This window comes from Ursus maritimus, unplaced genomic scaffold, assembly GCF_017311325.1.
Source record: "Ursus maritimus isolate PB19 unplaced genomic scaffold, ASM1731132v1 scaffold_27, whole genome shotgun sequence".
In the NCBI taxonomy this organism is placed as follows: Eukaryota; Metazoa; Chordata; class Mammalia; order Carnivora; family Ursidae; genus Ursus; species Ursus maritimus.
This window is the reverse complement of record NW_024425230.1, coordinates 34,639,483-34,651,547: the sequence shown is the minus strand read 5'-3', so window position 1 is coordinate 34,651,547 and position 12,065 is coordinate 34,639,483. Positions and strand designations below refer to the sequence as shown.

Sequence of the window (12,065 nt, the reverse complement as noted above, 5' to 3'; positions counted from 1 at the left end):
GAGAGAGAGAGAGAGAGAGAGAGAAAGGGAGGGGGAAGGCGCGGGAGGGGGGCGGAAGGGGGGATTCATTTATAAAATATAAAACCCCCTTTTTTTTGTTGTTAAATCCAGGAGGCAGCCCCCCTCCTCCTCCTCCCTCGTTAATCTTCCCCCCAGACGGAGTCAAGGGAGCAGCGAGCTCAGAGGGTTATTTTGCCTCATTCTCTCCGACCCAAACGCGTGCGCCCGCTGGCCCCCGGTGGGTGCACACTCGCACGCACACTCTCGCACCCACACTCGCACACGCGGGAGCACACGCACAGGTAGTCACACACCAAGGGCAGCGGCGGCGGCAGCCGGAACATGCTCGGATGGCATTGCAACCCCCCAACCTTGCAATTCATTTGCAGTCCGACCCCCAAACCCACACCTCCCGGGCGCCCCCCCTCAAAAAAAAGTGCCTCCCCCCAACGCACACACACACACAAAGTAGGAGAATGGACCGACAGAGATATTTTTGGCAAATGCTCACATCAGAGGGCGTCCTGTTCCGCAGCTCTAAATGAATCCGTTTGTCCATGTCCATCTCTCGCGCTCTCTCTCTGCAGAGGCTCCCGCGCCGGCGGAATTCAATCAATAAACCCCGAACCCACGGCCGCGCGTTTTAGGACTTTGAAGGCTCAACCAGCTCCGCTCGGTTCTCGAGCCCCCAGCACCCGCGGCGCACACTAACCTGATCACGGTGGAGGCGGGACCTGCGGTCCGGCGGATGAGCGGCAACAGCTGGAGCCAATCGCTGCCGAGGGTCTCCGGGCAACAGCCAATGGTGGCGGCGGCGGGGGGGAAGGGACCAATGGGCGGGCTGCGCAGCCGGCCAGGGAGGCTCAGCCATTTGGTTGTGGTGCCGGAGACGGACCCCTTTAGATTTCGGGGCGGCTGAGGAGCGCGGCGGCTGCTTGGTGGCTGAGCTAGGGGGGTGGGCAGAATGGCGGGGGAAGGGAAGGTGACTGCGCCTGGAGGGCCGAGCCGCTCGGCCTCGCCAGCCCGCCGCCGCCTCAGCGTTTGGCCGGGGGCGGGGCCGCAGGTGCGTTACTCGAGGGGGAGGGGCGCGGCCGGAGGGGTCGGGGTCGGGGTCCTCGCCCGGCCGAGGGCTTCGCGGGGCCGCCCTGGGCCTGCCCGCGTCGCTGGACCGGGTTGGCGAAAGAGGCGGGCGGCGCGAGGTCCGGGGCCCGCGGGGCTGCCCGGCGGGCGAGCGGGCGGATGAAAGGCCTGGAAAGAGGGGGAGGGGTCAAGGGTGCAGTGGAGGGGGAGGGGCTGGTCATTTTCTGGGTCCGGCGGGCCGAGCTGGTAGAGCGTGGCTACTGCCCTCCACTTCCTCCGCGGGTGCCCACCCGGGGCTGCGGCTCACGGCCCGCGCGCCCCTTCGCCTCGCGCCTTGTCCTCGTCCAGCCACGGCCATCGCCGCCCCTCTAATAAACAAGTAAATGAAAGCAAGATGCGTCCACCTTTGGATGACTTTCCTCACGGTCTTGACCCTTTCCACGGAGGGGCATTTCAGTTTGCTGTCATATAAGGTCAATCTGGAAGGAGCGATCACCAGGAGGCACCCAGGATCTTGTTCAGTCAATAAATGAATGAAGACCATGGATTAAGGATTGTTGCTGAATATATTGAATATTAAAAAGTGGAAAAGGAAGGTGCTAATAACTCCTGGTGTTCTGGACCAAACAAATTTATGGGCTTGTAGACCTAGTGAAAGGAAACGGCGCACAGTTTATTCTAACCGTCCACCTGAATCATTTGGTTGAATTTGGGTTGCCAAAGAGGCTCTATTTGGAGCACTTTCTCCAGGTTTTACGGTTTGCTTGCTTTGGGGTTTTTGGGTTTTTTTTGTTTTGTTTTGTTTTTTGAATCACATTAGTTGTAAGACCTAAAAGCCTTAACTCCCACTGGGTTACCCACTTCTTATGGCCAGGCCTTGAACCTTGTCATTTACCAAGTTGGCTGCCTGTGGCTCTTATTAAATCGTGGGGATTGTTGTCAACAAGGACAGATACATCTTTACCCTTCCACACAACTGTTTTCCAGTGCTTATACTGCTACAGGTCTACACTCTTCTTTATACACTCCAAGGTGGTTTTGGGGGGGATACATTGTGTTTATTTTCCAGGCACATGGGTTCAAGGGAGAGAGAAACCAGTATGTATGTTGCAAATTTGAAGTATTGTTACATAACACCAATACAGTTTCTTTCTTGAGCGTATAAAGTTTAGGAGGAAATAGAAAGTGACAGAATGTAAATAAAACGCACATACAGAATGCTCACAGTGGGGAAGAAACTGTAGTAACTTTAATATTATAACCTGATGGATTGTAAACGTAAAATCCTACAGCTAAGCATTTTGCTCAGTAAATTTTTCTTTCAGATAAAATGATAAGTGGCATCTGAAAAGTAATAATGTTTACTCTGAGTAACTGGGTAATGCAAAATAAAAATGGAAAGTCATTGTTCTATGTCATCTGGGTATAAATAGTATAATGTATTTGACTTGTTGACATAGCTGAGATATTGGTCTCCCTCAGTTTTGTTAATCTTATTGAACTCAATTTGTGTAGTTGGAATTCATTTATTTTTAAATCGTACTGACTTTGTTAAAGAACATACAGGGACCCCAAATTACCTCTCTTTGCCAGAGTCCGTTATTTCTGGCTATAGCATTTAAGGTTGTTTTGAAATAGAGCTCTTCATTACACACATAGAAGCTATGTAACCTAGGAGTACTGAAGGTAATGTTCTCTTTGATGTAAATACTCATCTTCAATTTGAATTTTTTAACCACAATTAAGTCCACCCGGCTAGCAATGTGATACAGAACAGTGGCTTTCCAGAGGAGTAATCCTTTCAAAGCCAGCCAATCAAACGCAGAGATGTTCCTGATCCAGCTCTGCTAAACAGAAGCCAGTAGCTCACCTTATCACACAAAGATTGAAGAAGATGACTCGGAGGCCCAAACCCCCATTAGGGAGAGGGTACAGCAACAAATGAAAGTTGGAATTGAAAAAATTATGGCTCGATCACTAAGTCAAAAACACTAAACGTAACAGTTGTTTTTAGAAGCATCTTTTATACATTTTGATAACAGACTTTGTATTGGTGTTAGAAAATTGAAGGAAGGCTTCACTAGATTCCAATCTTACAGAAGTTGAAATATCCAAAAAGTACGTATAACCAATTGAATACTTAACTTTCCATCTTTCCAAAACGCTTGAGAAGAATAGATTTCCTCTTACAAATAGATTTGTTTGTAATTTATTTCTAAGAAAAGTTTATTGATTTTGACTTTTTCTTATCAAAAGAAGTGGGAATTTAACTCAGCTAGAGCTGAGCCATTTGTCCCATGCTACTTGACCAAACGTTTAAAAAAAAAGAGAGACCAAACTGCTCTTATATTCCTTATTTTGGAGAGTTGTTTCTTAAATCACATTTCATTGCAGACTATAGTAGTAAATACATGTTCTGAATGGTTCTGAGTATCAGAAGATAGAGTAAGAAAAGAAGCCCATTTGACAATGGGAGTTAGGCTATGAAAGTTTGCAGACTAACTTCTAGAGCTGGGGTGGATTCACACTGAGAAGATAAATGAGATACAATTCAAAGGCTTGAGCCCATAGGGAGAAAGATGGTCTTCAAGTAAGGAAGGCTCTCTTCCTGCCTTCCAGGGTATTCCAGAATATTTTCCTTCAAGACCCATTCCAAACAAATGAGCATCCTATTCTGTTCTCTGAGAAGTATGAGCAATGGGTGTCTTAGCTTCTTGATATGTGTTGCAAAGTGCTGTTTTATAAATAACCCTCAGTGATACTGCTACCATTTAAGCTCTTTGTCCTTGTTTGGTCTCCAAAGATGGAGACCCTCTGGTTAGCATTCACTTTTTGAATTGAGCTAATGTATTCACAGTTCAACTTTGTTCTTCAGCTTGAATCACATACATTGGAACCTGGCCATAGTACTTTTTCACCTATATCATGGTTCTGCTGCCTGGACCCCAAAAGACAATGCTATGGAAAGACTCCAGCTTAATTATGTTCTCTTTTGTCTTTCTATATAAATAGCTTTAGAAATGTAGATTATTCTTTTGAAATCCATGGTAACAAATGTGAAGACTACTGCATTTTGATTTGAATAGCAAAGAAATGTCGAGGTCCAGGATCTAAAAAGTTAACTATTAATTCGTTTGCTTAATAAAGCATTGAGTGGTTTTATTTATTTATTATTTAAGTTATTGATGTTGCCTTTTCAATCGGTTGGACATGGAGAAAAAGCACTGTTAGATGAAAGCAGTCATTTTATGTGATTTTTTAAAACTAATGGTAAAAATCTTAAAATGAGCTTTAAAGGTGGTTTATTTTCCGGGTGCCTGGGTGGCTCAGTCATTAAGCGTCTGCCTTCGGCTCAGAGCGTGATCCTGGCATTCTGGGATCGAGCCCCACATCAGGCTCCTCCGCTGGGAACCTGCTTCTTCCTCTCCCACTCCCTCTGCTTGTGTTCCCTCCCTCACTGGCTGTCTCTCTCTCTGTCAAATAAATAAATAAAATCTTTTTAAAAAGTGGTTTATTTTGAAAAGGGGGGGGGAACCCAACAACTATCACCTGCACTGGAAATTTAATCCAATTCTTAAATATATTTATTAAAGATAATTTGAAGGTACCAATAAGAGAAAGTTTAATTACCATCCACCAAGAAGAAAACCAGAGCTAGAAGCTCTTATTTCTTGAATTAAAATATGACTATAAAGGAAAAAAACAGATGCCTTAAAGGCAAATAATGGAATGAGGAGCCATGAGAACAAGACTGTGGCTAAAGGCAAGCTAGGTTGAAAAAATGTAAATGCAATTCATTTAGAACCTACTCATTTTTTTTAAACTACCTGCAGTTGAAGTTTGCCTCTGAAGAAAAAGGTACTAAAGCCTATTAAGATATAAGAGGTAGAGAACAGACTTTCTAAGAACTTTTAATATATTTACTATTTGCAAGTAGTATTTCTAATTCTAAGCATACACAGCAAAACTGTCCTCTCTGATTATCTACTTTGTGGCAGCACTTATTATTTGTACATATAAGTAATGATTTTAAAATATAAATCCTACAACTCTTCTTGAATTAGAGATCAATTTCAGGCATTTTGAGAGATCAGCAATTTTTAAGTGAATTTCTAGTTGTAACAGTGGTCCTCGGGAGAGTATACCTATGTCCCAAGTTTTCTCTGGAAATCCTGAATCCTAGCAACTTGAATTATAAAAATGATGCCTTCGTTTGCACATGACCAAACCCAGGTGGCCGTGTTAGGTGTTTGAGGACTTTTACCCAGGAGAGGAACACTGGCTTTCCTCTGCCGGATGAGTTCTGCCCCAAGGATGTCCCTGAAATCATTTTATATGCCTTCACTTTTATATATATTTACTCAAAGGAAACTTGAGTAAGTGTAACATATTTTTTACTAGGCTGGACCAACTCATCGTGTCTGTGTTTATGTTCATATGGAGAAGCAGTGCTACAGGTGAGGCCAAATAGCAAGTAACAAGCATGTTGATTGCAATATGGGAGCACTTTTTATAATAGCTAAAGAAAGAATATATTCATATGCTCAGGAAAAAGTTGGGGAGACTATGCACCAGAAAATGTTTCTTTCTGTTTTTGTTTTTTTTTTATGATTTTATTTATTTGTCAGAGAGCTCACACAAGCAGGGGGAGCGGCAGGCAGAGGGAGAAGCAGTCTCCCCGATGAGCAAAGAGTCCGACGTGCGACTCGATCCCAGGACCCTGGGATCATAACCAGAGTGGAAGGCAGACGCTTAACCAACTGAGCCACCCAGGTGTCCCTGCACCAGAAAATGTTTAAAAAAACTTTTTACAAAGTTGCTCTGTGGGTGATGGGGTTACAGTGTTTTTTGTTTATATTTTCTAAGTTTTTCAGTTGATAATTTCTGCAGTAAGATAAAGTTATCTTTAATGGAAATATAAGTATAGCAGATTTGGGGGCTCTTTGTGCTAGCTGGAATTCTTGGTTGCAGACAACAGAAATTTTCCCTGACCAACGTAAGCAGAAAGCAATTTCATAGAAGGCTATCACAGAACCTAAGAAGAATAAGGTCCAGGAAAAGCATTGGGAACAGGGGAAGCTGGGCAGTATTCCTGGTATAGTCTACAGAGGAACCCCCGCTAAAGTCATCTCTAAATGTGGACTGCACCCCTCCATTCCTGCAAGTGATCTCTCAGGAGCCTCCATTTTTGTGTCACTCCTTCAAGGTTCAAAGCCCTTGGCAGGAACATTTGCAGATGCCCCAGCTGTCAAGGAAAAAGATTATCTGCCCTCTTTAGTTTCTACAGTGGGATGTGTGACCCTGCCTCCTACCTATTTTAGGATTCTGCCCAAAGAGTATTCTTTTTTTTTTTTAATATTTTTATTTATTTATTCGACAGAGATAGAGACAGCCAGCGAGAGAGGGAACACAAGCAGGGGGAGTGGGAGAGGAAGAAGCAGGCTCATAGTGGAGGAGCCTGTGTGGGGCTCGATCCCAGAACGCTGGGATCACGCCCTGAGCCGAAGGCAGACGCTTAACCGCTGTGTCACCCAGGCGCCCCTGCCCAAAGAGTATTCTGATGCTAGAGGACCAAAAGTAAAATCCACTAGTGTTCTGATCGAACAGTACTGTGAAGGTTTCCTAATGATCCAAATTACCCCCATCTCAGTCCCTCTCTGGCTCCCTACTACTTACCAGGAAGAGACTCCCTATGGTCTGAATGTTTGCAACCCCCCCTCAAATTCACATGTTGAAATTCTGATCCCCAAAGTCATGGTACTAGGAGGAAGGGCCTCCTAATAGGAGGTTACTAGATCATGAGGTTGGGTCCTCAGGATGGAGATCCGTGCCTTTATTAAAGAGGACCCTCAGAGCTCCCTCGTTTTACCATGTGAGGATAGAGCAAAAGTACAACTCAGAAGAGAACACCACCTGATCTCAGACTTTTAGCTTCCAGAACTGTGACAAGTAAATGTTCAGTTTGGTTTTGTTTATAAACCACCCAATCTGGTATTTTGTCACAGCAGTCCAATCAGCAAGACTGCATTATCTACCTAGGATCGACCTAAAACACAGCTGATACCTGAAACCCTTAATTTCCTTAATTCCCTTTCAAACGCTTCCCTCTCCAAATCCTAGGCCATAGTAAACAACATATTATTGTTCATGTCAATGAAATGTTTAATAAAACAGAACAGATAATAACTTTAAGACTAAGAAGAAGGATCTCCAGTAGAGATATTTGACTTTAAGTCACAAGGAATTTAGTCCTGAGGAATACACTAGAGATAGGAATAACCTATTATCTAATAATCTTATATTTCATGAATAAATGCAGCGATCTCTGGATATCAAGTGATGGAAGATCTTGAGTAGTGATGTAGTTACTACTGCTGATGGGTTTCCACCTGCCACTCTGAGCACACGTTCAGGCTCCAGTGCAGGACGAAGCTGGAGGCTGAGATTTGTTGTAAAAATTGATTGGGAGTAGGCAAGTGGTCACAGACTAAGTATGGGATCATAAAAGGATGCAGTCACTTTAAGGACAATTTTGGAGAAAAAATGCTGATGGTGAAAGAAATGTCAACACCACAAACACATCAAAGAGGCCCATATTCCTGGGAACAGAGAGGAAGGTCGTAAAGGATCTGCTTATAGAAAACATATTAATCCTGGGGTACTGTCCTCTTTCCTCTTGCCCCCCATCATCTCAGGTCACTTAGCTCAGATTGCTTTTCAGCTAGAAAAAGCAAATGATATCCTTGCGGGCACTCTGAACAATGTTAATAGGAATTCAACTGTTTCCAAGTTTGATTTTTATAACTATTGAAGCCTAGCTTAACTGTTACATGAATAGAAGTTCCTTACAAATGGCAATAACTTCTCTCCAGAGATGCGGTGCTAAGGATTCTGTTCATTGACACATTCTGCAGGCTCTTCATGACCAACTGTTTTTTTAATTTATTAATATATTAATTTATTTAAAATATTTTTATTTATTTATTTATTTGAGAGAGAAAGAGGGAGAGAGAGCACAAGCAGGGGGTGGGGCAGAGGGAGAAGCAGACTCCCCACCAAGCAGGGAGCCTGACACAGGGGTCGATCCCAGGACCTTGGGCCCACAACCCGGGCGGAAGGCAGATGCCCAACCAACTGAGCCACCCAGGTGCCCCTGTTTTAGTTGTTTAAATTAACTTTTGCTCAGGTGATTTAATGCAAATCGTGGCAGAATACTAATTACTCAACAAAATCTATTTCCTCTTCTTGCTGGACACAAAACTGGACTGTGCTTCCCACCTGCCCCTGTAGTTAGTTCCAGCCATCTGCCAGAGTTTTAGGCCTTGAAGTGCTCCTAGAAGTGACGTTTGTGAGGCCTTAAGTCTCCAGTGCATCCGCGGACTGCGATGAAGGCGACAGAGTACCTAGAAGCCACGTGCTGTTCTCAGGGTGGAACCCGCCTCCGCTTGGGTCTCTAAGGAGAACCTGGCTACCAAGCTATTCGCTTGCTAATCAAGAGATAAACAGGGACCAAGATAAAAACTTCGACGGTGCTGTGCCATTACCTTTCTGATCTATTTATTACCGCAGCCTGTGCCAACGAATACACTAATAAAGTTGTTTTTTAAGTCTTAGTTTTCTATCCATTTATGATTTTGTAGATGACTTGTAAATTTCAAATATTTATTATTGTATTTGCAGTATATCTTTGAATGGCGGGTTCTCAGAAGCACCATAAGACACATCGAGCCTTACATCGAAAACCGGGGATGTACTGTATGGTGACTAACATAATATAATAAAAAATCATTATTAAAAAAAAAAAAGAAGCACCATAAGACAGACATAAAAGAATTATATTAAGTAACAAGGACTTAATGAAGAAAAGATAATTGTAAGAGAGTCTGTATAAATGACCCACAAATATATCTCTTTCCCCCACATTTAGTGCTTGGTTCATAGTAGGTGCATAATAAATGTCTATCATCTCATCAATAAATGAGCCTCCCTCCCAAGCTCCAGACTGACATTTCCACTGCCCATGAGACAGTTCCAAACAGCTCTCCTCAGGAACCTGCACAGAACATTCCCCAAACTAATCTTCCCTGTCAGCCTCTGCCTGCCCTGCCTCCACCAAAATACCATCGTGCTCCCCACCCTCCTGTTTTTATCAGTGGCACCCTTGGAATTGTCCTCTGTTGACTCACATAGCCAAACAGTTGCCTCATCTTCTAAGTTTTATTTCCCAAATGTCTCTGCTCCTTCCAGCCCACTTCCTCTGCTCCAATCTCCCTCATGTCCACATTGACCCAATGTGACAGCAGTCCTTAGGCTTCTGGTTTTTTCACCAATAACATTAAAAAAAAAATGTTTTAAGGACCAATGTAGGATCACCAGTTTTTACTTTTGCCAGATTATATATATATGTGTGTGTGTGTGTGTGTGTGTGTGTGTGTGTGTGTGTGTGTGTATTTATATATATATATAGAGAGAGAGAGATCACATTTTCTTTATCCATTCACCATTGATGGACACTTAAGTTGTTTCCATGTCTCAGCTAATGTAAATAATGATGCAATGAAATGGACCTTCGGCTCAGGTCATGATCTCAGGGTCCTGGGATTGAGCCCCATGTCAGGCTCCCCGCTCAGCAGAGTCTGCTTGTCCTTCTCCCTCTGCCCCTCTCCCTGCTCAGGCTCGCTTGCTCTCTCTCTCAAATAAATAAATAGAATCTTTTAAAAAATGGTAATGTAGGGAGGACTCAAATTCAGAATACAGGGGAGTCATTTATATTACGTATATTTAATTTTATGCAAACTCACTACAGTGTCCAAGACTTTCTACTCAAGTAGTTGGAAACTCTTCTGTGAACCAGCACTTGCCTAGAGGTCCTGATATCCTTTTCTGGCCAGATGAATGCTTCTGAGCTCCAGTCACAGTGCTCCTATGATCAATAACAGCCTCTCAGTTCCTGGTGGCCTACACCCCCCAGCCTGGCATTTAAACTCCCAGCAAGGAGACCCCACACTACCTTCCCATTGCTATCTCTACTTTCCAGAAATTGGATCTTCCGCTCTTCCCTTCTTTTCTACCTTTGACTATATGTTATGTGTTCTTTTCTTTTTTTCCCCCCAAAAATTCTACCTAAAATTAAAGACCAAACTTGATGGCACTGCTTTCATGAAAACGTTTATGACCCACCCACCCAAACAAGATCTTACCTCTCCTTGAACTTCCGTAACACTATAAAGGGCAACAAGGGGCCAATGTTTCCAGGTGCTGTTTTTTTACCCCTCCCATAATAAATCCTTGAAGATAGGAATAATATATAACATGTTTTTGTTACCCCTGCCTTGTTTGAACATTAAATATTCAATATATATTTAATGACTAAATAAATGTTTTGAACATAGTGGGCACCCTATTTTTAAAAAGTCCCTTTGACACATTTAAATAACTTAAATCTTCAGTGTCAAGTAAATAGCAATAGGATATTGGGGAGACAGGGATTGCTAAGTAACTTCTTTGTTCTTTCCAGCATGAGGGAAACAAAAATAAATCCTTGTTTCTATGACCATAACATAGAAGCTTTCCTACTATAAAAATTTTATTTTAGACTTCTACCCCAGAATTGTCTTGTCTTTTCTTTTAGGTTTCTACCAAGGATTGAATTGTCTTACAGGCAATTTGTAAAAGACATGGGAATTACAGAGCTCACTAACTCTAATTTTGTGTCTATGCCAATTTTAGAGAGGGTACACAACTTTTGTTCCTTTGGGTTTTGCATTCATCAAAAAGCAAGAAAAAATGAGATGACAAAGCTCAAAGACCTGAAACCATAAAACTCCTAGAAGAAAACACAGGGCATAAACTCCTTGACATTGGTCTTGGCAATGATTTTTTGGATTTGACACCAAAAGCAAAGGTAACAAAAGCAAAAGTAAACAAGTGGGACTACATCAAACTAAAAAGCTTCTGCACAGCAAAGGAAACCATCAACAAAAGGAAAAGCCATCTACAAAACAGGAGAAAATATTTGTAAATCTTATATCTGAGAAGGGAATAATATCCAAAATATATAAAGAGCGCATACAACTCAATAACAAACAATCCAATGACAAAATGGGCGAGTGGGTTGCCTGCTTGGGTCAGTTGGTGGAGCATGTGACTCTTGATCTCAGGGTTGGAGGTTCAAGCCCCACACTGGGTGTAGGGATTACTTAAAAATAAAATCTTTAAAACAAAACAAACAAAATAGGCAGAGGATCTGAATAGACATTTTCCAAAGAGGACATACAAAAGACCAATAGGTACATGAGAAGGTACTCAACATCACTAATCATCAGGGAAATGCAAATCAAAACAACAAGGAGATATCACCTCACACCTGTTAGAATGCTTGTCAAGAAAAAGACAAGAGATAACAAGTGTTGGTGAGGATGTGGAGGAAGGGGAGCCCTTGCACACTGTTGGAAATGTAAATTGGTGCAGCCACTATGAAAAACAGTATGGAGTTTCCTCAAAAAATTAAAAATGGAGCCATTCCACTTCTGGGAATATGTCTGAACGAAATGAAATCACTCTCTTGAAAAGATATCTGTACCCCCATGTTCATTGCAGCATTATTTACGATAGCCGAGACACGGAAACAGCCTAAGTATATGTCAGTGGATGAACAGATAGAGAAAAATGTGAGACCAATCTATCTGTTTATGTACCGATGACTCAGTCATAAAAAAAAGTAGGAAATTCTGCTGTTTGCAACAACATGGACAGAACTTGAGGATATGCTAACTTATGCTAAATGAAATAAGTCAGACAGAGAAAGAAATATTCTATGATCTCATTTATATGTGGAATCTTAAAAAACCAAACTCATAGGTACCGAGGTTGTCAGAAGCAGGGAAGTAGGGGGCTGGACAAAATGTGCGAAGGTCATATGGTACAAACGTCCAGTTATCAGGTAAATAAGTTCTGGGGTGTAATGTACACCATGGTGACTATCG

General features: G+C 42.7%; 1 protein-coding gene and 1 long non-coding RNA gene across 2 annotated transcripts in view; one reads left to right on the top strand and one right to left on the bottom strand.

Moving 5' to 3' along the window:
* Positions 1 to 637, bottom strand: part of ANP32A (acidic nuclear phosphoprotein 32 family member A) — a 36,358-nt gene extending 35,721 nt beyond the window's left edge. Inside the window, exon 1 of the mRNA XM_008708541.2 lies at positions 512 to 637. Within this exon, the coding sequence (XP_008706763.1) occupies positions 512 to 565 (54 nt within the window). The 5' untranslated portion in view covers positions 566 to 637. The remainder of the gene's footprint in view (positions 1 to 511) is intronic.
* LOC121105548 overlaps positions 1 to 2,404 on the top strand; it is a 4,449-nt gene extending 2,045 nt beyond the window's left edge. The window contains exon 2 of the long non-coding RNA XR_005838139.1: positions 588 to 2,404. This is a non-coding gene — a long non-coding RNA (uncharacterized LOC121105548). The remainder of the gene's footprint in view (positions 1 to 587) is intronic.
* Positions 2,405 to 12,065: the final 9,661 nt, after the last annotated feature.